Source organism: Mchenga conophoros, linkage group LG8 (genome assembly GCF_057382185.1).
Source record: "Mchenga conophoros isolate Kocher_MC1m ecotype Shallow Benthic linkage group LG8, M_conophoros_male_GT1.1, whole genome shotgun sequence".
In the NCBI taxonomy this organism is placed as follows: domain Eukaryota; kingdom Metazoa; phylum Chordata; class Actinopteri; order Cichliformes; family Cichlidae; genus Mchenga; species Mchenga conophoros.
The window spans coordinates 12812570-12840264 of NC_140533.1; the positions used below are offsets into that span (position 1 = coordinate 12812570).

Sequence of the window (27695 nt, forward strand, 5' to 3'; positions counted from 1 at the left end):
GGAGGATGGGACACTGCTGATGCTGATGCGAGAGCTTTCGGCGTCTGTAATCAACATCGATGGTCTGACTGCCAAAACGATGGAGTTTCTTGGCCTCATTTGACACCCTGTTGGTTTCACTGTGGTCATCAGCGGGGGACGCTAGCGCAGGTGTGCTTTTGAGGACAGCGGAGGGATTTGATGAGGGAAAGAAAACGGTTTCGTCTCGTCACTCGTCTGGCCTGGCTTCTGAGGGACACAGGTGGACCGCCGCTGGAAAACGGCATCAAAATTAGGCAGTGATATTTTACTGCGAAGAGGACGATACTTCACGTAATTACCCTTTGAACCCCGAAGCTAGCATTTTGGTATTGTTTTATCAAGAGTGGACGAAAGTTAAGCTTGAGGGTTTTTTTGGTGTGTTAGCCAGCTAATAGGCTAATTTCGTTAGCAAGCCTGTTAGCAGCTTCCCCGACCAATGGCACGGGAGAAGTGGGATGCTCGAAGGAGGAGTTAACGGTAGTTGCTGGCTTAAATTCATTCGAAGGAAAGACAGTCGGTGACACATGTGGGAAGCCGCTTTGCAACAACAGATTTGGCGTTAACGTTTTACAGCTTGGTGTTAATTCAGCTTCGAGTAACGCTGCTTACGTCGCTTCCCTCCGAGGCGATTGATAAGATTAGATAATCGGCTAATAAGGCTAATGTTGACAAACACTCTTGACCTAACGCGTTAATTCGTAACTCTAGTGTTTCATATCACCTCGCTGTCAGAGATGCTGTAAAGTCGTGTGCTTGTCGGTTCAGTTTCGAGACGTTATTGAGCAACTTTCAGGCCGCAAGTGAAGCATGCTGAAGCTGGAACATCTGACAACTACCAGGAGCGGACCTGTCATGGCAGAAAGGGATATAGTGAGTCCAGACGCATTTCCATCAGCACCATATTCAGTATGGCCAGGAAATCAGTATGATTTCTAGATTTAGGTAATGCTGTTCTCGAGATGTGGGGGGCAACCACTGAATTAAAAGTCAGAAATAGAGTCTTAGGCGTTTTTTCTAAACCTGCATATCTTCTTAAAACTATTGTAGTTTGTACTTCGTAAAATCACAATATCTGATAGCATCTTTTAAATGATAGCGGTGGAGAGCGCTTGTGGGGGCTCTCCACACTTGACTCACAATTTCACTAGAGATTTGCTGTGCCATATAGAAGCATGGCATTAAAATTGAAGGATTGGATCTTGACAGTAGTGAGATAAAAATAAATAGATACAAATCAGCAGCTTTCATAGGTTTCCAAAGGTGAACAGCCAGCATAAATGGAGCCGACAGTTGTGTCTGGCCCTTTGGGGCACACGCAGTGGGAGCCAGAGCAGCCATTTCCTCTTGGATTTGAGACACTGGATTCAGACAATGCAGGTGTGCCCTGTCAAAACAAGAGTGAACAGACGGGTTTGGACTTCAGGAATGGCGACCAGAACAACATATCCCAACAGACTCAGAAGGAAAAGGATTTAGTGGACAACCACCTGAATGTCTCAAATCTTTCTTTTGGAGATTTGCAGTTTGAGGGAGATCACACCACTATCTCCCAAACTTTTCTCCACAGTACTCACATTAAGGATTTGTCTTGCACAGAAAAAACAGAGGGACTTGATGAAATTAGTGACTGCACATTGTCCTGGCTATTTTCTCCCAACTTCGCTGATGTGATTGGAAAAAACTCTGCTCAAAAGGAGCTGACTCTTAAACGGGATTCCCCTCTGGAGGACTTAGAAGTCCTCAGTAGTCGGGTTGCGCTAATAACCCTCAGCGTGCCATCATCTCCAGTGAAGACCGATACAGGGGATCCATTTTTGCTAGTAGATCTCTCCAATGAACATCCTGCTCCCAACTCAGAGTCTTCAGGCGAGTTAAACCCACAGGGTGTCAGTGAGGAGCTGGTAAAGGTGCCATGTAAGGAGCAGGTCGACCTCCCTCCCTTACAGAGCAGGGAGACTTTGTCACCTGAAATTGGAGACAAAGGTTTATTCCCTGATCAAGTGACCGATCTACCTGTAACCAGTAGCGCTACCCTACAAGGTTTACCTGAGAACTGCCTCCTTCATAACACACACAGCACACCGCTGGAGTGTTTTGAAGGATCTGTGCCTTTGTTGGATTTAGACGTTCCAGATTTTGACAGCAGCCTAAGCCTGTGGCCTGCCAGTGCTGCCTCTGTTATCTACACAGGAACTCCATTAGATGTATCATCAGAGGAGTCAGAAGTGGTACATGAAGAAGCTGCTGTTATTAGGAATCTTACTTTGGAGCAACAAGGTGAGAACGACCTGCTTGCTCTGGGTTTATTAAACGAACCTTCATCACTGACACTGCCTCTGGTTGAAGATGCCCTCATCCAGGGTGATCTCAGCAGTCAGAGTTCCTCTGTGGAAAACACGCCTAAGGATTTGATGGAAGACAACATCTGTTCTGAAGTCAAAAATCAGGGAAATGAGGCAATGGCTTTGGATCCGTGCTTGACTGTTGAAGAGGTCCACGATGACGAATCTTGGGACTTGAAACCCCAGGAGGGAGTGCGGAATGAAAACAGTCCAGCAGCTGAGGAGAGGCCGGCCGACACTACACAGCTCCAGGGTTCAGGCTGTGATGAAGTGGCCTCTTTTGATTTTTCAGTTCAGGATTTAAATACAACTTCTTCTGAGCCTGAGTGGACTAGTGAGCAGGCCGTGGAGACGGTCTCCCTCTCCAACATGGTGGTAGATGACTCTCTGCCGATGGTCTCAGCTGTGAGTGCAGGGGAGGAAGAAGTCTCCCCTCTGAAAGCTGTGTTCGATGCTTTAGACCAAGATGGTGATGGCTTCGTCCGCATTGAGGAGTTCATGGAGTTCGCCACTGCCTATGGGGCCGATCAGGTGAGAAGCTTGGTTTTTTTTTTTTTTTTTTTTTTTAGGTTTTTTTTTTAAATTTTTTTTTTTTTAGTCTTGCCATTTTTGAGCAGGCAGCTTCTTTGTACCGTATGTTGGGTAAGATTCAGTGTAACACAATAAACTGCTCCATATGTGTAAAATCTTTAGTATTGATTTTTAGCAGGAACTTGGAGTGCTTCCTGTAAAACACTGGTAATTAAATAAACTAAAATCCATCTACGTCTCATGTCTGTGTTTTAGAATGTGTATGATCCAGATTTATTTCAGATAAAACAAGTCAACTGTCAAAATGTGGTCATTTATCTGATAGGTTTTTGGGTGAATGTTTAAAACCTTCATACAGACATGAAAGCTGGCTCAGGTGATGTTACAGTGTCACGTAATGGAGTGGTAACTTAACCCCTGCTGAGGTGCTGGTATGTTTCTCTGCAGTTTCCAATGCTTAGTGTAACAGACAATACTGAAAGTGCAACTTATTATGAAAACCATGCCTGGATTAGTTTGTCATCTATCTTCAGTGAGTGTTGAAAGGCCAGGACTTGTTTTTCTCTCTGATAAATCTGTTAAACATGCTGTCTGTAATGAGTTATGTCAGGCCTGAAACTCCATATGTCAAATGACAGAATGCTCACTTCTTCATTTGTACACTCTGTGGCTAGGGGATTACCCCTTGTGGTATAGCTGCTGTGTGTCTCTGTACCCATTAGCCTCACTGGTTTGATGTTATCTTCCCCTTTACATCAGGTATTCAGTTTTATTTCCACAAAAATAGGCCTGTCTGTCAGGGGTACCTAAGTGAGTATACATTAATATTAGAATTTTAACATGATCTTCTTTAGCAGTTTTTGATATGTATATATCAGCATGAAACTAGCCAGCTCAAAAGATGTAGGTCAAAAAATTTGGGCAATAAGTTAATTTCCACTACTTTAACCAGCTTGTTTTTAACACTGTGAACCTTTGGTACACACACACTCACTCACACACACACACACACAAAACGTAATGCGTGCTCACTAATGCTTTTTAATCTCTTCTTTCTCAGTTCAAAGCACCTCTATTGCTGCTGCTCTGTCCCGTGTCTAGCCATAGGCATCTGCAGCTCTCCAGGCAGGGAATTGTGAAGGATTAAGAATTAAATGTATTTTCCTGAGTCGGAGGGACTTCGTGCTTTGCGTGCAGTTCACCAGCTGCCGATGACCTTGTTTCGAGTGACACAGGAGCACAACGTCTCATGTTTGGTGTAATTAAAATAAGTTGCACCTGCTGATTGAGAGAGTGCTAAAGTTGACACATCTATGACACTGAGAGTTATTTTTTTTTTCCCAGAGGTGTGGTCTGTTTGACTGTTATTTCCTGCCAAAAGGTGCTATCCAGATTGTGCAGGTGGCTTACTTGTTTGTTTGTTTGTTTGTTTGTTTGTTTGTTTGTTTTTCATTGTGTTAGCTATCCAATATCTGGTTTGCAAGAGCTCCATGAGCTAAATGTGCCCTCAGAGGAGGCTCCTCTCAGATTTCTGTCCTTTCTTGAGACCAAGGAGACAAACGTTTAGGCGCGCTTGTTATTTCTAACCTTATTTTTTTCATTTGCAGTTGTCGAGCAGTCAGCAGACAGACTTATCTATAGAATTTGTGGAATGTTTTAAGCATGTTACCTTTAGGTGAGTTCATCATTCAGTAGCTCACACAAGGATCTGTAGAAAAGTCAGCTCTGCTTCAACAGGGCAAACATATTCACTTTATAATTGTTTCTTTGCTGAGTGTTGAAAGTGTTTTTCTCCTCCCATATCAGTGCGAACCACATATAAATGTGCTTTTGATATTTGACTAAGCCTTTCCCTGATATGTCATTGTATTTCAGCTATCTGGAGATAAAAGCAGTTTGAATAAGCTCTATGCCTGACCGAGTCCAAATGGGGAAATTATGACCTGGGCCTTGGTGGTAACACAAGTGTTTAAATATGTTGGTTCAAAAACCACAAGGCAAAAAGTAATACAGATCCATAAAAAAATGCCCATTGAGAATTTATGATAAGCTCATCGTGTCATGTTTGTTATGTCATAGTTTAGCTGGCAGCTAGGACTGTAACTTGGGTTTCTCTTTGCAAATACCCCCAACACCTGATAAACACCAGGAAGGTATTCATAAGACATTTGCATGAATGTTCAGATGGCGTTCGTATGCTAACCATGCAAATGTTTCCTCTAGAATTATTCCAGGATGTGATACCGACTATAACTGCACACAAATGTAGTGTATTGCGAATAACATGGCAGGGAAACACTGAGCACCAAATGTCTCTCTGCAGTAGTGAATCCACTCTATGAAACCTTTTTGACTATTTAAAAAAATTAAAAATAAATGTCCTGTCTGGCAGGTCTTAGTATGGCGCTATTGAAAAGACTTTCTAACTCCCACTCACTCTCTGGTTTTGACCCTGATTCTGCACAAAAGCCACACTGAACTTCATTGAGTTTGGGACTCTCTTCTGAGTCGACATCACCAAACCTACTTTGGTCAGCCTCCCTCCCATCACCCACTGCTGTTATGCACCACCCCTCTAATCCTCAGTGGAATGCCCCAAGCCCTGAAACATCCCCTCTCTTTAGTTCCCTTTTGTTTTCATCTGTGTTTTATTTACAAAGACTACTTATTTATTTTCATCCGAACCTGCCAAACTTATGATTATGGCTATCAAAGTTTCGTTTGGCAACTGACTATTGCGAAATGCCCTTTAGGAAACACTCTCACCAAAGGGTATTCTTCTCATCGGGGTTATGCACAAAAGTGGTCTGTGTGGAGGCGGTCAGGCGTGCCCCGGCACTGATTAGACACAAATGGAGGAAAGCGAAAAACCACAGTGCTTTGCTCCGCTGAGCAGTGGAACCGTTGAGCTGCATCTGACTTTTTATCTCAGTCTTTCCTCTAGGTCTCAGGGCTGTACATCTGTCTAAAAAAAGACACTGTAAAAGCTAAAAATGTAAGTTACCTTTTAGAAATGGAAGAAAGGATTAACACAGACACAAATAAACATGAAAAGTGCTTAAATCTATTTAATATAAAATCTTTCTGGAAAATAAGTGTTTAAAGAAATTACTTTTCAGAGATTTTGTATTAAATAGATTTATCAAGTTGTATGAAATACTTGTTCCATGTAAATAAACTATGTTATTGTTTAATATGTTATTGTATCAGGCTTAAAATAGAAAAACAGGTCATATAGAAAACAGCAACAGTCAAAACAAGGACAATGATAAAAGTTATGTGAGTCTTAGAAGAGAATAATCTGATTTCTTTGCCCGGTTAATAGGTTGATGCAAAAATGAAATCACATTCACCTTTCAGTTTTTAGGTTAGACCTAGGAATAGCCAGCAGGCTCCACTAACAAGACCTGAGGGGCCTGGCACTGCTGTACAGCTGAAATGTAGGCCATGGACACTTTCCACAGGATAGTAGCTTAAAACTGATCTGGGAGCTTTGGCACTGGAGGTTTTTACAGTAGCGTATCCTACTCGGCTCAGTGGTGCATTTTTTTTTTTTCTAATGCCACAGAAACGATACCCAAAAGCTGTTCTTTGCTTTTTATATCAGACGTGCACAAAAACGTCACTGAAACCACTGATGCTCGTTAACTCCCCGCTCACACCTCAGTTTTCTCGCCTTGCCCAGAAAGAGGTGTTTGTGAAGAGCTGCGTGGAATAAAAGCGTTTCCTCTGAGCTGTGATGTTCTGTGATGTTGGGATGTGGAAAAAGCTTCAGTAAAACACCTTACGCTGACCTAAAGCACACTTTGTTTTTCTTCTTCCATGGACTTGCATACATGAAATCACTTGCTGTTTTGTGGTTGTGTTTTGAAGCCCCAGTTTTTACACTACACCTGCCACCGTCTTGGTTTTGTTTAGTTAGAAGTGTTCGAGAGTGTGTAGAGTGTCAATTTATCAGGTGATTCAGATAACTTCTAATTTAAGCCCGATAGCATGCAAATAAAATGCTAGAATTTCTACCATCAAAGGAGTATTTTTGCATGGTCTGTTAGAACAACCAGCGGGCATTACAACCTACAGCCTTTCTGTCAGTTAAAGCAGTCACTACTGTAAAATGTGTAAATGGATACAATGTAAATGGATGAAGTTATTAAACAAGTTCACCCTTATGAAAGGAGTAATAACCTATGGAACCTAAAAGCAGCAGGCTGGTTATTTATGCTGTAGAGATGGGAAAGTTAATCTCATGCATTGTAGGTACTTTGTCCATGTTGTTTTTTTTTTTAAATGCACAAAGCCACTGTGCCTGAGGTTTTGGATTCTACATTTTGAAGTGTCAATGTTAGCATTTTAGCTGTTGTAGCGCATAGACGTTACTATATATGGATGAAAGGTTGCTAAGCTATCAGCTATCTCTAGCAGTCGTGGTTAGCAAGCTGTATTCATTAACTGTGCAGGGTGCAGTGAAGAGAGTCTGTGTGGATTGACTTTTGGTCATTTAAGGAACGGCAGTTTTTCGCACTTATGCTTCGGCCCTTGGGGTCCTACTATTGATCAACATTTCTGACAAAAAATACTTTGCTGTATTTAGTGAGGATTGGCCCTGCTTTCATGTGACTGCATAGTTGTAGCACACATGTGTTATGCTAGCTATACCCAGTATTTTTTGCTGGATGTAGTTTTTGTTTATTTTAGAAGCGAGCTGTAGTACCCTTTGCATGTTTGTCTTGTTTGAACAGAGCATTTAGTTGGTAATCTATCCTTCTGTTTTTTTGTTGTTATTGTCCAATAACTTTTTAGTGCATGAGAACCAAAGAGGCACGGATGATTAAACAAAACAAAAAAAACCCCAAAACTTTATTTAAAAAAAAAAAAAAAAAAAAAAAAAAAATGTAAGGGGGGAAAACCTAATGATTCCTAGTTGCTAGGGTTCAATACAAAAAACTGTCTTCATCTGTGCTCTTTTTAAACCTAGAAAATGGTGAGCGTATCAAATCTGCTGTAAGAAAAAGGGTTCACCATTGCAGACAAGCTTGCTGGATGCTTGAACTCAACATTGCTGCATGAACTCTTATTTAGCGATACCACTCACTCCCCTTCTCTCACCCAGTACAGCTGGATTTAATTAATCAAACCCAGATCATAAGCCACAGGCTTGACAGAGTCAGTTTGAGTAGTTTCAACCTTCTCAGCCTCTTGAGTAGGAGCTCAGTATTGCTAAGAAGATCAAGTTATTTTTATGTGTAACTGATATAAAAAATGTTCCAGAGACGCCACGCACAGAACAGCAATCCCTTTAACATGTTCACACTGTGCTGACGTTCTCAGAGAAGAAGTGATCCCAAACCACAGAAACCTCACGTCGCTGGTGCTCCCACCCAGCTGCTCTAATTCTGTTACATGCTTGAAAGTATGCTGCAATCATGTGTTAGTCTTTTTTTCCCCCATGTGTGACATTTTATGCTCAGAGGGTGAGGTACTTTTGCTGATAGCTAGTTCCCAAGTTAAATCTCTGGAAGCCAGATAACCTATCCAAACAAGCCCTCTTGGTAAATTAAAAAGATTTATTAAAAAAAAAAAAAGCTATAAAGCTAACATCCTTATAAACTTGTCCAGAATTCAATAAAGTGAAACCCTTTACATCTGCAAAAGTTGATTTTTCTTCTCAAGCTCTAAAGTGTTTTATTGGTGACTTTCTGCTCCTGTAATCAAAAATGGAGCTTGTGTAATTGTGCAGTTAAACTGTCAAATGAGTTGAATGATCCTGAGTATGACTTCTTAACAGTTTTATGAAGCCCAATGCAATTTTGAATGCAGTGTGCCCCCCCCCCCCCCCCCCCCCCCCCCCCCCCCCCCCCCCCACTGAAGTCAGTATGCAAACATTGCAGCTAAGTAGTTTGTCGTTCTTTGTGGAAAACTTCCCCTTATGTCAGTCATTACATCTCCCTGAAGCATCCATGCTGAACATATGGTAGGTTTATGACAGGGAGCTTTTATGATGTCAGTGTAGTGAAATCTTTCTTGTTTGTGTCCCTCTTTAGGTGAAGGATCTGACAAAGTTTTTGGATCCAAGTGGGCTCGGTGTCATCAGCTTTGAAGATTTCCACCGTGGAATCTCTGCCATTAGCAATGGAGGTGAGTCATCGCGCATCTCCTTTTGTTTTCCTTGTAAACTTGTTCCTTAGTACCCTCTTTTTGTGGACCCACTACGTCTGCTTGTTTCAGACACTTGTACAAAAAATCTCTTGAGCTACCCCTTGCCCCAATTTCTTTACATTTTGTTTCCAAAGAGCCAGACTTGTCCATTTCAGTCCAGTCTGACCTTTATTTTGTGTGTATGTGTGAAGCCACTTAACAATAATCTATGAATTATTCAAGCATTTAAAAAAAACCCCTGCTTCATACCTGAGCACACATCATTAGAGATGGCATGTTGCATCCTGAGTTTCTCATTCAGATCAGACACAACTCCTAGACTTTCTAGGTTGCATATATCCAGTTTCTCAAACCATTAATAAGTCATGCACTGGAAAGTGTTAGATGCACAGACACATGGGCTGACTGGTGAGGTTTCAGAGCGGGATTGGCAGAGGGAGAGATGAGGTTTGGGCAGAGCGTCCTGTTCATCTTAATTATTTACAGTCTTCTCTCTCTGCCCTGTCCTCTCAGTTTTCCCCACTATATTTTTCTCCCACTAGTCACTACTGTTGATGCAGAGTACAGTGATGAAAACACAAAGAAAGGACAGATACTGCCTATATTTGCATCCAAGGATAAATATCTCAACGTAAACTCTGCTTTTGTGTACATTTTCTTACTAGATGCTCTTATTTCACTGCTCAAGCAGTCTCAAGTAACTGGTTTAATAGGCAGTTTTTGTGCTCCTGTCATTTGAGCAGAGTCGTTCTGGTTTGTTTTGGTGTTTTTGTTTGATTAGTGCACATACCGTATTCAAGGAACAAGGATGATATTGTTGAAACTGGCCACTAGTATTGTCCTGTGTTTCCCTTACTGCCTCTCCATTACTTTAGGTGCGTCTAGCTCTGTGGTTAATGAATCAGTTTTTTCCTCCTAGGAGAAAGTTTCTCATTGGTGTGTGAAGATCTAACTTCCCAAGTTGCTCACACACTGCTAACAAAATCACAGTGTGCTTGTCACTTTTCAGCTAAACTATTCCTATTTAGAGCCACTGCATCCATGTCGTATTCATTACCCCAGCAGTGACCTCCTCTTGTTGTAAACGGAGGCCAAAATCTGCTCCCTCGGGTCCCAGCCTGGCGTATACGTTCATCATAAGCTTCACTCAACTTTCTTCTTTTGTTTCCATTTTTGGATCACTCCTCACGGAAAATTGTACCTTTTTAATAAAGGGAAGTCTGCAGGCTATGGAAATGCCTTGTATCCCATAGTGGCTGTGGCATGTCTGGAACAACAAAACATTGCCTAGAAATATTTGTGCTCTGAAATTTTTACATGATGCCAAGAGACTACAGGTGGGCAACCTGCTTCTCAGGCCCATTCTTTGTGCACTCCTTTCGCTTCAATAGCCCACAATGTCTGAGTCTCCAAGAGCAAAGGGTTGCATAAAAACCCTTGGGTCTACTGCCAGGACACTGTTTGTGTTCTGTTCTCCCAGCAGGGCGCTATTCATTCCTCTGTTTACTAGATACGGAGCCGCAATGGCTGATGGGACTGTCGTTGGTCTGTCTCAGGTTGCACTGTTGGTGCTTTCAGTGGAGGGTTTTATTGACAAATATAAAGTGGATATGGTTGCTTGTTGCCCTTTTTACAGTTTTATTGTACCAGTCACTTGACATTCTGTAGCCCCTCAAACGTCTGTAAAAGTTACATAATGTTTGCTGTCAAATCACTCTTAGATTGCTGACTGTAAATATACAAGTAGGGCAGCTCAGGTGTAGACTCTGAAATGTGCTGATTAAAATGCTTAAGTCTGTTTTTCTCCCCCCTCTAAAAGTCAACATTTAAAATGAATCTTTGTTAACGGTGACACCTTTACTCATTTGCAAATTGAGGCTAATAATTTAATTAAATGGAGGTTTGTTCTTTTTACCACTGTAGGGAGAAGCAGGTTTCATGGTTTATTTATAAAAAAAAAAAAAAATAGAGAAATGTTAATGTAAACTGAAGACTGACATTTTAATAGAACCAAAGTAAGGCACGAATAGATTAAATAAATGCAGTTTTGTTATTGTGCTGTGCATGTAAGGGGAAACAAAAGCTGACAGGCTCTTCAATTTTAATCCCAAATTGTGCACAACATTTACATAAACACCTGAATCCATTGGTGATAATTTACCTGCACACTTGCAGGTGTCTTTTTTTTTTTTTTTTCTTTAATTGTATTTTCCTTCAGTTGTTTCATTCACCTGCAGAGACATAATCCTGCATCCTGGCTCTCTGCTTTCTCATGGACATTGTACTGTGCAGACCAGTCTCGTGTTTGTTGAGCCTTCTTTTCTGTTTGGCTTTGTTTGTTCTGTACACATTAAACCTGTCTTCCTCCTGTCACATCTGCAGGCCCGGAGCCACAGCTATACAGTGTAAACTACAGTCCAGGGGATGGAGCTGTCGGCTGTCAAGAGGAGTACGATGAGGTGAGGAGCCATACAGGGAGGCTTAGTCGCTCTCAAGTTGTGCATGCGGTCCAGCTGTTGTGCTGTCAGTTCCTGGTGGTGCATGCAGCAGCACAGTGTGAAGCTTGCAGGCTGAACTCCCTGTGTACTCTCACTCTTCCCACTGTAATTCACCGAGTGGCTTGCAGAGCTATCATTACTGCTCTATGAATGCTCCACGGGTTGAACACCCTGGTTTGGCTGACACTAAATAGCATCTGGCAGGCGAGGCTTTTGAGTATTCTTTGACAAATATTGAATTAGCTGGAATGTGAGCTTGTTTTCATGTCTCTGGACTTTTTTTTCTTCTTTTTTTTCTTTACTGTTGTGGGCAGCATATCTAGAATTCCTGTCTTCTCTGGTGTATGAAACTTGTATATTTAACAATCATTTTTGCTGGCCTCTGCAGAATTGAAAGGTTTCTGCTATTATGTGTGCCTCGAGCTGTGCTGGAGGACGACTGTTGTTTTAGTGGCTTTACAATGCATGGTATCGGCGCCCTCTCTTGATGTTGTGTAGAAGTGCAGTCACGTATGTGAGAGACTGATTGAATAAATATTTAAGCATTCTTCACAAATACTAGGATATAAAAATAAATAAATAATAAAAACAGAATTGATCTTTGTGTACTTTTTATTTTGGCTAATCTAATTTGAGCACAATAACTGTTATAGAGCTTCACTTGATTGACAGCTGAGGCTTAAAATTACAGTCATGGCCTTGTTGCAAACTAAATTTAAATGCATTAAATGAATCCACTAGGTTGACAAGTTGCTCTGCACAGTAAGGGCTTTACATGTGAAAGCTTGGTTTTCACCTGAGTTGCTTAAGGTTTATTTTCAGATGAGGTCTTGCTTTTCGTAGATGTGAGACTTCTCTATAGATGACAAGACATGCCAGCCAGTCAAAGGGAAGGAAGCGAGAGGGCTCTACATGTTTGCAAAGAGAGGGGGGAAAAAGATAAGAGATACTGCTGGTGGGAGCAGTGTTTTATTGTCTGGCCATCTGTGAGTCTAGATGGATTCACACTTGTTGGAAAGCTTTTAGTTGTAGTTAAGAAAGCAACTTGTTATATTCTTTAAGGAAATGAGTGCACATAAACTGGGTAGATGACATACTTGCATGGGAATCATACTTCTGCATCAGGTCTACACTGTGACTTAAGCCATAACCAGAACCGCATTTTAATCCCACACCACAACCTTCTCTAAACCTGATGTGCACATCCTGAGAAATGCAACTACACGTCGGGTCGACGTATACCAGAACAACTTGAGTAAAAGGTTGCAGTGTAAGGATAAGAGGAGTTTCTGGTTGCTACATTAGTTATGACATAGATTTCCAACAGAAGTCTTATCAAGCTTCAAAGTACTTTTTTAACAGGGACAAAGCCTGTTATGAATTGTATTATTTCTCAGTGTTTTTGTCTTGTCATATCTGTTGATTCCTTGGATGTTTATGGGTGATTTCTTTTTATTATTTTCCAAAAATAGCCATTTGAATTACTTACTACCTAATTACTACTAATTACTACCAATAGATGCGGCTATTTGAAAGTAACTGTAAATTATCATCACCGAGGTGAATATACCCTAGCTGTAGCAGTCCACGCAGTGTTAACTGTTTTTGTTTTATTCTCTTTAGACTTTGGTTCCTTGTTTTTATCCTTGATGCAATTATCTATAATATTTTTTCTACTTAAAATATCCCAGCCGCTTTGGCTGCAAGTTTTTGGAACCCATAAGCAGAGTCCGGGGGTTTATTCTGTGAATGTTTGAAGGCGACGCCACACCTGTGTCCGTGGCCTTCTTTTTTTCCTCGAGTTTCTGGCAGGAAAAAGTTCCCCTTGCTCTCGCTCTCTGTCAATGGCCGTGCTGTTCTGTCCCTGTTTGCTTTCAAAACAAGCAAGGTGAGGCTGTTCAGCTCGAGCCTGGCATGAGAGAGAAATGCAACACCCAGTCCACCACATTTTTCCTTTATTAAATAACTTCTGCCCTTGCTGATGTTCACATTTCCACCTCAGCTTTAATTGCTTTACAGGGACAATGACAGGTGTTGTTGAGCTGAAACTTTGTTAAACACTGCCCCCTCAGTGTTTGCACACAGACTGTTTAATTTAGGTGGTTGTAACGTGGAGACCTCGTTCGCTGTACAGTCTTAGACATGCAGAACGTGGCGTGATCATTTAAACGTTAACACTGTGGCACTAAGTGAAGTTCTGAGGGGCGAGCCGGGAATGATTAAATTGTTAATCTTAACTGTTAGCTGATTGTGTGGCATTTTCACTCAGAGCTGTTAGCAGCTGATTGAGCATTACAGCTGACTTCTGTTGCTCTTTGGACTTTGTCACTGTCTCCACCCCTCTGACCACCCAGTGTGCAACAGTATTATTATTTTTTTCCCTTCCCTGACGCTCTCTGCACTCTCTCTGAGAGTGAAGGTGAGGAAGGAATAGTAGGAGTTATAAGTGGGCTCTTATGGCAGGCCAGCTTTTCCGTGAGTGAGCCTGGGCAGGAAAAATGGTTTTTGGCATGGTGGATACCCCTCAGGGTCCCTCATCTTCTGATACTCCATGTAGACTGGTATGTTAAATTTTCCAACATGACTCACCTTTGCCTTATTATCGCTTCACAGCTCTGACACCTGATGAGTCTCTGGTTGCTGATGACTTCAGATGTCTATTTTCTGGCGTGTATCAGTTTTAAGCAGTTGGTATTTGTTGTTTGCAAAGCATTTTGTTTGAACATGTTGCTTAGAGGTGTTGATGCAGCAGGTTTTGCTTGGAACTGCCATCAGAAGCAGTCTCTGAAGTCTGTTTGTGCTGAGATTTATTTGCTCGCTGCTTTAATTGGCATCAGTACCTGCTGGCTAGACAGGAATATTCAAGATTAGCTCATCTTTGAAATGACTGCCTTGTTGACAGCTGTAGTTTGTGTGTGTGTCAAATAAACAACAACTGACAATCTTATTTATCTTCCCCAAAACAACCAAAGCACCATGGTGGTTAGTCTCATTCAAATTCATAATCATAAGAAATGTGTAGAGCACTGTGAGTACTTTGTATTGGGGCAGTGTTTGCTCGATGTTAATACTTACATTCGGCCAACTAAAATAATATTTGCGCATATTAAATTCCACCCATAAATATGCCCAGCTAGTACTCCAGTAAATTATTAAAATTGTGATGGATGTGGAAGTTTACCGCCTGAGTGCTTTCCTGTAATGCAACCTTATTCTGTTTTTGTGACTGCAGCAAAATGAGGTGACAGACAGTGCATACCTGGGCTCCGAGAGCACTTACAGTGAGTGCGAGACCTTCACTGATGAGGACACGGGGGCCCTTGTACCTCCTGAGATGCACGAGGATGTGGAGACGGACAGCGGCATCGAGGCCACGCTACACGACCCTGAAGATGGCAGCAACAGGTTGGTATATAAATTTCATGTCAGTGTTGGCTGCTATGCCTTTATTTCCTGGAAAAAAAAAAAAGAACTTGTGTGTTTGTTCAAGGCTGAGAAAATTGGATTGTAAACTTCAGTGTCTTGAGTCATACATCATCCCTTTATTCCACTTGTCATGAGATGCAGAAATCATGTTTGTAATGGCTCCTAGGTACAGAAATCTCCCCCAAAAATGTGTGTTAAATCTCTAGCTGAGGGTTAGCCCTGGAGCTGCCCTGCACTGCCCTTTTACACAGATCATGTGGTTTATGGGTCTTTCGTGTGTGACACTGGATCACTTGGGTTCTATGTGGGTCAGCAGACAGGCAGATTAAAGAGAGGCAATAGACTAACTTAATGCCTTCAGTTCCCCTGAGGTCATCCATGCGTTACTGTGTTGTCCTTAATGGAGACACCTGTATTTCATATCTAAGTATAGATGTCAGTGGTTGATTTACCTGCTATCACTTAAATTATGTGCTGGTAAATTTCAAAAATGGTTTCATCCATACAGGAGACAAAAGGTTAGTTAGTAACTCTGTGTAATAAAGACTTTTGTTGTTTTGGCCAAATTGTTGTTCTAAGCTTCAGTATTGCCTCAAAACTTCGCCGGCAGAACATCAGTAATGTTCTTTAGCTTTTTTCTTTCTTTCTTTTATTTTTCTTAGTGAAATCATACATGCTATAGAGTATTTGGGGCGAAGGTTCATAATCAGTGAGAACATTCACTGTTAGTGTTTTTAGTATGACTGAACCGGAAAGCTTATTCAGAGATAACTTGGAATCTGCACAGTGTAAGCACAAGAAACCTTGAACACAGAAAGCCCTTCTACTATTCTTTACCTACGGTGGTCGGAGTGAAGGAGTCTTTTTACTGACCTGAAAAGAGGCTGAGATCTACTCATCATCTTTGGTTATTTAGTAAAGCTGTTTCTAATAACAGCAGGTGAGTTGTTTTAAAAGTTCTCTTTGCTAAAATTGGTCATTGTGTGTTTTCAAAAATAGGTTTTTTTGTTTTGTTTTGTTTTTTTTAAAAAATCCATTCATGGTGAATGTGGGTTTAATTGTTTTGCTCTGGACTTTCTTTTAATTGGTTTTACTGTTAAATTTGAGGTTGTGCTCTGTAAAGCGTTCAGTTATCTCAGCACCAGTGCAGCCCACTCACAGTTGACAAAATTAGTAAAGTCTGCATTCCAGATCTACAGACTAGCGGGAGGTGAGGGTTGGTGTCTGATTCTCACATTAATATTTTCATCAGTAGTCCTCGTTTAATCGAATTAAAGACTGTAAGATCTTTTTTTTTTTTTTTTTTTTTTTTTTTTTTTTGTCGTCTCAAACAGTCGGACACTTCAAATGACGGCCCACATAAATAACAGTGCCGGTTGCTGTGGCAGATGAGATTTATGTCAGCATGCAAGCGTTCTTGTTGATACAGTTTTTAGGGTAAACACGAGAGAGGAAGTGCACAGCTATGTGGCTTCATCTGCTGACTGTGTGACCTGTCTGTCCGGCTTGGTGACGGATCGGAGTGGACTGCCTGACATGGATGTGTTTGCACTTCCCATTCCATGTGTGAACCTTGAATTCCAGGAAGTGTTGAGTTGGCTCTTTTTTTGTGTTGTTTCCCCCCATATTTTTTTTTTTTTTTTTTTTTGCAAGGCTAATCTGATTCTGCCTCTCCATTTACTCAAGTCATCACCCACACCTCTAAGTCTGACTCAAAGTTACATTTTAAAGTGTTTATATTTACTCACCTGCTTACTAAAAACTGGAAATGCATTAATTGCCAAAAAAAAGGACCCTTCCGTAATACCAGTGATATCATCAATCCTGTGAAAGGAGATTAGGTCCTATTTAAAATGTTATTACTGTCTAACACTGTCTATATAAGTTTTTTTTTTTTGTTTTTTTTTTAATACAGCTTCCTTGTCAAATACAATCTTTGGCTTACTGTGAGCATTACTGATGAAATGAAACTAAGTGGACGCTACGTCAGCTGAGGTTTTGCCATGTAGCATGGTTAGCTGAGCGAACCCTAGCTCGAGTCTGCATTCAAAAGAGATTTTAGGATAGGAGTATATGCACTGAAGTGGGGATTAAGAATCTAACAGGATTAGCCACCTCCTCCCTTCTCTGTCCTACCCCTGTGTCCCCCACACACATTTGGCCCTTGGACAGTCAGCAGGGCTGTCTGTTGGTCATTGCTTAGCTTCAAATCTGATTAAGCCACTCACAGTCAGCCTTTACCAGTACACAGCCTTAAGTCTTTGCGGCAGCAGCATCCGTCATGTAGCGCTGGCAACTTGCAGCTCCGCAGGATTTGTTTTCTCCACACTGGAGAGTGGTGGTTTTTGTTTTTAGATTGAGGTAAACTGTGAAAATTCAGGATTCCACTCTGGTTGTCAGGGGTTTTAACTCCAGTTGCTCCGAGGCTTTCACGCCAGGGCAGCGGAGGGCGCTTAAAAATGCGTTCTCTCTCGTCACCGTCTCTCTGTGCGAGGGACCTCAATATGGGGCCAAGTAGCAAGAGCCTGAATAAAGGGTGAGTAACAATAACATTGGTTTTGTTCAATTTAATCCGTTCAGCTCGATGCGTTTTTGTTTTGGTGTTTTTTCGCAAAAACTGAATTATTACTTCTTAAGAGTGCTTAGGAGTGTTGGCTTTGAATTAGACAATAAGCAAAACAAATCATGTCACAATGCGCTGAAAAAGCAGAGATTTCTGCTGATTTAGGCATCCTCTTCCTGTAAGAGTGTGTTTGTGCACATTTAAGACCTCCAACATCCTGCTGGACTACAGGAAAGCTCTTCTCTGAACCTTTCCTGGTACATGAAAGTAAATCTTGTTTTGTAACTCAAATTTACTATAAAGTCCTTAAGACCAGCCCTCCACCTGAATTATGTTTTGCTGCACACAACAGCCAGAGCAGTCATGTGGGTGAAAGTCTCAGGTTTTTCAGTAAGCTTGACCCACATTAAACACCACAAAGACTCCAGTCACATGTCTCAGGTGTTGCCCTTGAGGTTTTGCATTAACAGAGTACAAGACATGTTGTTTCAGCCAAAAGCAGGCCTCGGGATTAATGTGAATTAACAGATTACCTTTGAAGACGAGCGATCGAACTTGTCCAGACTGTTGCTCTTCTCGGGGAAAGATTAATTGTGCTTGTTTTGATCTGGTTAGATCCAAGATTCTGAGCTTTAGAGATTAAGGTTTGTTAAGTTTATGGAAGTGTGGCTATTTATGCTCAGACAGATGTTACTTCTGTCTTAACCTGGCACTTTTTTTTTTTTTTCCTCTTTTCTTTTTTTAACTCGGACTTGACATTAACAGTGTTGTTGTTTACGCCTGTGGGCACGCTCAGCAACTCTTCCACTGTGTGTTTCAGGTTTTCCCTGAACTCAGAGCTCCATAACCACTCCCTGGTGACGGTCATTGGTGGAGAGGAGGAGCACTTTGAGGACTTTGGGGAAAGTAACACTTCAGAGTTGCTGCTGGAGAGCACCACAGAAGGGCCCGAGGGAGAGGGTGACTCCCATCTCACACAGACGCCTGAGCAAGTCAATGGCTCAGCATTGCGCTCCCCCAGGTATGAGCTTGTCTTCCCTACACAACTCAACTCAGGCTTCCCGAAATTTAAGTTATTTGTAGTGCAAGTTATTTCAAATTTTAACCCAAAGTCTGTAGATCTGAGAAGCCATTAATAAGTGTAACCTGCACAAAGGTTATTTCTAAACGACATGAATCTATGAGAATTTAGGCTGTGAAATCATGGCTTTATTTTTATCAGCCCTTCCTGATAAGAGGTGTGAGACTGTCACATTCTCAGATGTGCTGTCCAGGCCCTGATGCGTATCTTTACATTCTTCAGAGAAAATGTTTCTCTTTTAACAAAGACACTGAGGTCAAGCATTGATAAGACATATCTGGAGACATCCTTGCCACCACTGTCTGCCTTCTTTTCTTGCCAAGGGAAAGATAAGATGGCCTGAACACAAAGTTCATTCTGGTTTAACTCTGCTTGTTGTAACAAAACTGAAAATGTGGATTTATTTCTCTTTTGGATGCTTCTTGGTATCCTTGGACTAAATGTGTTTTCAGTCAGTGTGTCTTAAAGGTGGCATCTGTTAGTGCAGGTCAGACAAAGATGGATGTTTTTGTTGCACTGAGTTTAGACGTCTTTAAGAGGCTCCAGCTGTGTAAAGTGCCCATTTAAAAACACAAACGTATTCACGCTCTGCACCTTTATGTTGAATAAAGCTCCTGTTTTAGCCTTTTCCCGCTCATTTGTTCCCTTCCCCCCTCCTCTTTTTCTCATCAGAGACTCTAAGCCGGATAATGTGTAATATCCGCTTGGGTGATATTTCAGTGACTTGACTTGCCAGGAAGCTCTTAACAGCTAACTGCCTAGTTGTTGTAGCCTACTGACAATGCAGAAATAAGATGGGGTAACTGGATTGGCACTAATAATACCATTTCAGTTATCACTATTAAAGACGTCAAGTACAGCCTCACTCAGTTCCTGCTGTTTTAGTAAAGCCTTTGTTAACATTAGAGGAAGGCTACATCACTATAGATGTATTATAATTCTTAGATTTTTGTTAAGTATATAAGCTCTAAAGAAATATTATGTAATATTTTTAAACAGAAAGTGCATCTTTTCCCATACAAGTTGAGTAAAAATCTGTTTAGTGGATAGACTCGAATCTCATACACAGAAAATAACCGCATCCCACAAGCTTCACCCACTCGGTGTGAATGCGTCACCGTGTTTTGAGCAAATCATGCTCATTGTTGGCGCATGTATCACTGCTGCCTACACACACACACGCCCCCACATTTATCTACATATTACCGTACTGAGTACATGTGCACACTCTGTCGGGTTAGTCCTGTTCTGCACAAACACACATCGCTGTGGGCATCGTTTAACACGCTGTCAGGATAAAATTGCTCAGTATGATGCTGCATATGGCCATCGAGTGACTCTCAGTCTGTCGTGTAACGCAGCCTCTCTGCCTCCAGGAACCGAAACGGGTGCCAGTTTATTAGGTAATTCAGGTCTGACTCTCCCTGAATAAACAGCAGCTGGTAGACGTGATGTGCAGAGAGCAGCAAGGAAATAAAATTCAGGCAGGCAAATTAATGGAAATGGGTCTAATCACTCAATAAAGATAAGCACAGTCTTTATCTAAGAGATGTTTTGTTTCCTTACACTATCCAGAGCACGAGTCACAGCCACACTGCCGTCTGTCTCACGTCTCCTCTCAGCACTGCAGCCTTCACTTGTCACTCTTTTCAAACTCTTCTGTGGATTTCTCTGATACACCAGTGGTGTCCCTTCCCACCTGTGTTCACCCCCTTACTTGTCCAGCACTCACCACATCCTCCCTTTCCTTTTCTTCCTCCTTGTTTCCTCTTTCCAGTGCACCCACTTCTCCCCCTGGCTGCTTTCAGAGCTTCCTCAGGGAGGAGGCGCTGGACTTTTTCTGTAGCCAGTGTCACAAACAAATAAGTCGTCTCGAGGACCTCTCCACTCGCCTCAGTTTCCTAGAGATGACTAGGTAACACGTCATTCACAACCTCCTCTGGGTATAAGCTGTGTGACTGTGTGTGCAGTGCCGATTAGATGCAGTGTCACGCATGTTGTCATGATGATTGCATGACATTGGCATGATGGATAGCAGCGTTAGCATGTAGTATATATTAATAGAATAACATTGCTGATTTTCTTTTTTTCCCATCGTTGCCATCTTAACAAATGATTTGTGAGTCTTAAAGAATGCTCATTTGAAAATAAGCATCATAGTCTGATTTTCACGTTTCATTCATTTGAGACATTAGCAGTATGAAATAATCACAGCTGAGTGGTGTCTGAGTTTCTTTTCGTTCCTCACATCATTGACTTCATGCTTCATTTGACTTTGACTGAATCCTTCTGCTAGTCAAGTGAAGGATCCTGCTTTTATTCCGACTTACTCGGATCCATATTACAGACACCCAGTAATTCCCAAACTTGGTTTATTTACAAACTGTAAATTCACAAGTATGTAATTCATTTTTGCCAAGTGCTGAAATTGCTATTTTATTTTAAAGGTTTCTGTAATACTCACATGGGTGTGTGTTAATCTGTTTGATCCTACATCAGCACCTGTTGGGTACGATTGATACATGCTGGTTTGTTGGTGTTCAGAGTGCTGTGGTGTGTGAATCCCTTGTAGCTTTAGTTATTATTCATCAACATGTTTTGTTTTGCTAGTAGATCTGCTAGTAGATGAGGGGTTGGATAGGGATACCAAGCTGCGGTGTCTCTTTCCTTTACATCGTTTTCTCTTCCTGACCATTTTTCCTGTTGTTCTGTCTCCCCATCCAGCGCTGGCAAGCGGCTATCCAGCAAGAAAGTGGCGAGGTAAGCCAAACTTTAGCTCTGTATTCTGTAGATATCAGCTCCCTTTTCTAGTATTATTGTAATTAATGGTTGTTTTTGGAAGCAGTTGTTTATCAAATATGAGTGGATAAGATGGAGTGATGTTTTTGCTCTTTACATGCAGACACCTCCTCCAGAACAGCTCAATGACTCTGGACACCATGAGCGACTTGACGCGGGACATCCTGGAGCTGGCTGACAACGACATCACAGACAAGGTGACAGTTGTGGTTACGCCGAGTGAGCTGCAACAGTTTTCACCTGTTACAGTTGTTGTGAAAGAAAGGAGGAAAACATTTATTGGCAGCCAGATCGATCGGTATAATTGTTAATAAGTCAAAACAAGTGTTTTTTTTAATTTTTAATAACTGTGAAATGTGTATACTGTCCAGGTGCTCCTCCTTGAGCGCCGAGTGGCAGAGCTGGAGAAGGAGTCCGAGGCTTCAGGGGAGCAGCACGCACGCTTGCGCCAGGAGAACCTTCAGCTGGTGCATCGGGCCAATGCCTTTGAGGAGCAGCTTAAGGAGCAGGAGCTCCAAGCTGACGAGGAACTGCAGCAGGAAACCCGGCGTCACAAGGAGGCCCTCAGCAAGCTGGAGAGAGAGAGAGGGTTGGAGATCGAAAACATGCAGGCGAGGTGAGGAGACTGCGAGGGGGGGAAATGGGTGTTTTTACACCTTTGTGGCTCCACGAAATATCAAAATATAGATTTTTACTGTATTTAATTTACTGCTTGTAATTATAATTATAAATGCACTTTGATCCCTTGTGCCTGCAACAGATGGGTTTTTGCGTCGTTTATATTTAATGGTGTTTTATAACAGCCTTGCTCATTGTGAGAAGAGGTTGTTGTTTTTTTTTTATTGGAGGACTCATGGCTCTGCACTGCCACCATATGGCAATAATCTTCCACTGATGCTATTTTTTTTTTTCTCTTCCCCTTGTGCAGTCAGATTGTTAAATATTAATCAACTGAGCTGTTGTGGAGTTTTTGGTTTTGGTGTGTACTTTTGACAGATCTGTGCTTGTTCCTCAGGCTTCAGCAGCTGGACGAGGAGAACAGTGAGCTGAGGTCCTGCGTTCCTTGTCTTCGAGCAAACATCGAGAGACTAGAGGAGGTGATGACATCATTGTCACGTTGCTTTGTCTTTTCTCTTTTGTGGTCCTATCATAATATCTCCCTTGCATTCACTTGTAGGGACTGTAGCTCCGAAATGACAACACAGGCACGGCTTCCTCAAGACGGGCGCTTTGCTTCTATTTATTGAACGCCGTGAAAACTATAAACATAAAACACAAAGGCTGTAGGCATTTCAGTCACTTAAAAGTAACACATGTGCTTTAACAAAAATTACCTTGTGGCCGCCTGTCACTTCAGAGGTCCTAGACGAATAACCTTATAGTCTTGTGCATTCTAAATTAAATAATTAGAACACCATACATTACAAATTTGCACAATATTACACTTACAACAAATACCTTGTACAGCTAGTACACAAACCAGACTTCTGCAGATGGCTCACTAAAATCCTTTGTGTGATTATCAAACACAGGCCTCACAGCCATCACACCCAAACCTCGTGATAATAGCGGTGCAACATAAAAATTGTTCTTTGTGCCAAGACGAAATCATCTCATACACCAGATAAAACACACCTTCACAATATGTTCCACAGAAATTTACAAGCAAAAACATTTTAACTGCTGGAACGAACCATTAACCTCTTTTATGCAGAAGCCATTTCTGTGACACTTGCAAGGAATCATTTTATAATTGTTTTTGTCTCTTCTTGCTAACACTTCCCCACGTCTTTATTTTTTATTTTATTTCCTTCTCCAGGAGAAGCGGAAGCTGCAAGATGAGGCTGAAGCCATGGCCGACAGGCTGATGGAGGAGACAGAGTCTCGCAGGAAGATGGCCGACAAGCTGAGCCATGAGCGCCACCAGAACCAGAAGGAGAAGGAGTCCACGCAGGAGGTCAGACATGTTTTGTTTCTTTTCTCCGTTTGAAATGCGTAGCACAAAAATATAAAAAACAGAATACAGCTAGATCCCATCATATTAAAATTTTACATCATCTCGTTTTTTGTCATTAACATGATTTTTCCTCACATCCTTGATCTGTTTGTGCCACAGCTGATTGAAGATCTGCGAAAACAGCTTGAGCACCTACAGCTGTACAAATTGGAGGCTGAGGCAAAGAGAGGACGTTCACCTGGAGCAGGGCTGCAGGAGTACCAGACCCGCACCCGTGAAGCCGAGCTGGAGCAGGAAATAAAACGACTCAAACAGGTACCAAAAGAATCCTCATTCTGCTGTTTTTGTTGTCTTTGCGGTTTTGAGATGGAGAGGGGAATAATTTAGCAGCTGCATGGATTCAGTGTCTGACTTAATCTCTGCAGGACAACCGTACTCTTAAGGAGCAGAATGACGAATTAAACGGCCAGATTATCAACCTGAGCATCCAAGGAGCAAAGAATTTGATGTCTGCATCCTTCTCTGACTCCCTGGCTGCAGAGATCAACTCTGTGTCTCGCACAGAGGTAGGTTGAGGAAAGAAGTCGTGAACTGCATTCGCTGTCGGCTTTTCCCTCACTTCTGCTTCTCTCTGTTTCCAGCTGATGGAGGCCATTCACAAGCAGGAGGAGATCAACTACAGGCTCCAGGACTATATTGACAAAATCATCGTGGCCATCATGGAGTCCAACCCCTCCATCCTCGAGGTCAAATAAACAGCCAGAGGGACTCTACGGATTGCAATTAAGAAAATTGGAGATATTTCTAATAGAGGATATAAAAATATTCTGGAAGGAGAAAATAAACAGTAACGCCCAACTCCCCCCATCAGAGAGGATTTAACAAACAGTTCATGGCTGTCGTTGACAAATAAGCTAGTTTATTTTTGGTTAAGTACCCATCGAGTCTGTGCTTTTTGTGAGCGTCTGTGTCGGCCTTCCTGATAACACTTGGGTTCTGATGACGTCCATGTTGGTGGCTAGAGGGACCCAAGATTCCCCGTTTGAGTGAATGAATGTGTAAATGTGTGTGAGAGGGAAATATCCTACAAAGTAGAAACCCCTTTTCCAAACGATGCTAGAGCTAAAACCTGATCAGTTGTACCTAAAGGCCTTAAGTAAAAGGTGATCAGTCTTCATTAGTTATGCTACACATGCCTCAGTTCAGTCAGCGAAGGCTTGCTGGGATGGTGGCAGCATGATGGCTCAGATCATCTGAGCCGCGCTGAATCGTGTTTTTAAACAAAAGCCGTATGAAGCGCCGCTCAGGAGCCGAGTAGAATCTGTCCTTAACATTTTAAAAGTTTGCAGTGCTTCGTAGCACCGCGCGCTTCTCTCCTTTAACAGAGCTCAGCCGTCTTTTCCAGGGAACTTCTGCTGGGTCGCAGACAAGGAATGCCTCAAGGGGGGGGGGGTGTTTTTGATGTGTTCAACATTCCCCTTTTTTGCTCTGGTTTTGGAAGAAGCTTGGCAACACTAGGAGTGGAAAACATTCTTGAAACCTTCAAGTGATCTGTGTGCTTTATATCATTTATTTTTACAATGAAACAGGGTCCTGCAGGTCTTCAGGTGGGCTGGAAACACTACGCTTCCCATCACTCACTGGCACAAACATTTAGATATCTCCCATTTATTGCACAAAGTATAGGCTGGGTATACTGACTTTAACTCTCCAGACACTTGAACTGAACTTGAAGGGAAGCTGGCGAGTGATGGTGGAAACTGTAGTTTGGCTTCAGTGAAGTCCAGCCCACCTGACCTCTGCGTTCTCTTGCTGAGTGAAAGCGACAGGGAAGCTTATCAGTTTTTGTTTTTCCTTCACGAGCGATTTGTTGTCAGTGGAAATGTCGTTGTGACTGAAACGCTTACAAATGACAACTGAGAAGAATCCAGACTTTGTCTTTTGCACTACATTTTGATTTAAATATTGTTTTTGTTGATGGAATAGAAAAAACAGTTTATTGTAAAGGGATGAAATCATAAATGAAGATTGTCAAGTGTGGGATTTGTTCCTGAAGGAATCCCACTCATGCTGTATTGGGGGAGGGTGTTACATTGCTCTAATATAATTACATCAAATTGAGTTTATTTAGGAAAAAAATCCTGCAGCCATGACTTCAGATTAGTTTGTCATTGAGAGCTCAGATGAGCTTTCTGCTGACTGTCAGCCAGACCTAATCTGCATATAACATTGAGAAGTGGCAGACCTTGGTAGCAATAATGCTGGCCCATGAAGTGGACATTGATGGGTGGGTTGAAGGGATAGGATAAAGAAAAGCTGCTCTCCATTTCCTCTGCTTAAAACGTTTCTCCTTATTGCTGTAATTGAGGACGGCAAGAAGGAACAAGGACTGATTCTGTGCTCATCGGTACTCTGCAGCCATCTTCAAACACATGGACATTTTTTTCCCCCTCTGACCTGAAAGTGGATGTTTAAGTTGGATTTACATGCCAGGCATCTTGTTGGACTCGTATCATGAAGACTGGGGGGAGGGGGGTATTTTTGTCCAAACAGCATGGCGTTCCGCACACACACACGCTAAAATGAATTCCTGTTTTTCATACGTTCACCTCTGAAGTCTATCTCACCGCTCCTCTTCTTCACCTGCCACTCCATGAAAAATGGCCTTGGATGTAAATGACTTGTACATGTAAAGTTTTTTCTACACTCATTCTAGATTCTAGGTATTTTTATAGTCAGGAGAAAAAAAAAATAAGAGCGTTTCTTTTCGTCTTATGCTGAGAGACGGCTGCCTGTACTCTTCTCTAGCATGTAGCGTGTACAGTATCGTTTGGGTTTCTCTTTTCTCTCATTTTAAATCACATGCAGATATTTATTCGACTTACACTCTGATCTGTGATCTGTTCTGCTGAAAATATATTTGTACATTTTTGAATTCATGAGGGGAGGTGATTAATTCACAGTGAATGAATCTATGGGCGAATTTACCGAATTCTGAGAGTTTAAAGCAAAGTTATATAATGTTTGGGGCAGTCAGCAAACACAAAACAAAGCTTGAATGTGACCTGCTCAGTGCGGTGATCTGTTGAGGTCTGGGCTCTCTTCCATTGTACTGATGCTGCTCTGACCTCTTGGGTGTTGTGATTTAGATACGGCTGAGTCTGCAGTTTTCTAATGTCGTCTTCCCAGATGGAGTCAGGTACTGCATGGAAACACAGATTTCTTAATGTATATTTTACTTGTTTGACTTGTTCTCACTGAAGAATCATACGCTGAAACATCGGACGGCAGAGCTGTAGGTTGAGACCTCGATGTGACACACAAAACCTCGTATCCAGGCTCTATGTTCAGCTTCCTGCCCTTTTTTTTTCTTTTTTTTTCTTTTTTTTTTTTCTGTGGTTCTGGGGGTTCTTTGGGGGGGGGTTTCCACGACAGATTCTTTATAATACTGAACCATTATTATGCTATAATGTAGAAACAGGACGACACCTGCGCACAGTGGGATACATGACACTCGATTGGTGTTTTGTCTTTCTGACAGACGGTTTGATGACTGGCGACAGTTTGATTAGTTGGTGAAGCCACAGAGCTGACAAAATCTTTTCTTTCAGCAGAGCTGAAGGTGATTGCACTTTAACCAGATCTCTCTTCATTTTACTCCTGCCTTTTAAAAATGACCAAAGACATATTTAAACATTGACGGATCAAGTTATCCATTAGATTCACTTTTATTAACACTTCTCCTGTTCTAGTAAAAGATAAAAACACGCTTTCGGCTTGGAAAGGAAAGAAGAAGAAACTGGCCTGCTAGTCTAAACACTGTGCCTCTGTCTCAAACTCCTCTAAACTAACCTGATCATGAGCCCTGGGGAAAGCACTGACCACGTGACTGTCAGTTTGTTAAATTATAATGATGAAATCTAAACTGTAAATATGAATTGTCTTTTTTTTTTCTCCTTTTTTTTTTTGTGGATTTCTTTTGTTTTTGTTTCTTTCATCTCACGCTCACTTCCAGTGTCCAAAGAAAGTTTGCTCAAGGCACAAACGTCACTACTGGAGTAGTGCATGGCTTACCATTATGTGACATGGGAAGATTAAAAGAGAATATTGTAGAGGAAAAAAATAAACTGTAAAACTATTTTCGAAGATAAATGTATAAATTATAACAGTATTGGTTACAGCTGTATTTTTTTTTTTTTCTGAGATCCCCAAAATGATCTAATCCTAATTGTTCTTGGGGAGCTATAATTCAGTCATTGTAAACAGAGAAAATTTAAAGGTAAAGGTGAAAGTAAGATTAGAAAATAAAGGAATAAAATGA

At 41.6% G+C, this 27695-nt stretch overlaps 1 protein-coding gene across 2 annotated transcripts; it reads left to right on the top strand.

Moving 5' to 3' along the window:
- Positions 1 to 27695, top strand: rab11fip3 (RAB11 family interacting protein 3 (class II)). 2 transcript variants are annotated; one of them, XM_085284246.1, is made up of 14 exons: positions 1 to 2894; positions 8936 to 9029; positions 11433 to 11509; positions 14781 to 14953; positions 18358 to 18558; positions 20396 to 20533; positions 21343 to 21378; positions 21521 to 21614; positions 21789 to 22033; positions 22433 to 22514; positions 23237 to 23374; positions 23534 to 23689; positions 23800 to 23940; positions 24016 to 27695. In XM_085284246.1, the coding sequence occupies exons 1-14, from the start codon at positions 1299 to 1301 to the stop codon at positions 24127 to 24129; spliced, it is 3285 nt and encodes a 1094-aa protein (XP_085140372.1). In that variant the 5' UTR covers positions 1 to 1298; the 3' UTR covers positions 24130 to 27695. The 2 variants fall into 2 exon arrangements, with proteins under 2 accessions (XP_085140372.1, XP_085140373.1); XM_085284247.1 differs by lacking the exon at positions 20396 to 20533.

What these genes read in the sequence shown, in the direction of transcription:
- rab11fip3 (XM_085284246.1), top strand. Translation starts at nt 1,299, where the DNA reads ATGGAGCCGACAGTTGTGTCTGGCCCTTTGGGGCACACGCAGTGGGAG. An exon ending in GTCAAGAGGAGTACGATGAG is followed by an intron (nt 11,510 to 14,780) that starts GTGAGGAGCCAT and finishes TTGTGACTGCAG; the next exon opens with CAAAATGAGGTGACAGACAG. An exon ending in ATCGAAAACATGCAGGCGAG is followed by an intron (nt 22,034 to 22,432) that starts GTGAGGAGACTG and finishes CTTGTTCCTCAG; the next exon opens with GCTTCAGCAGCTGGACGAGG.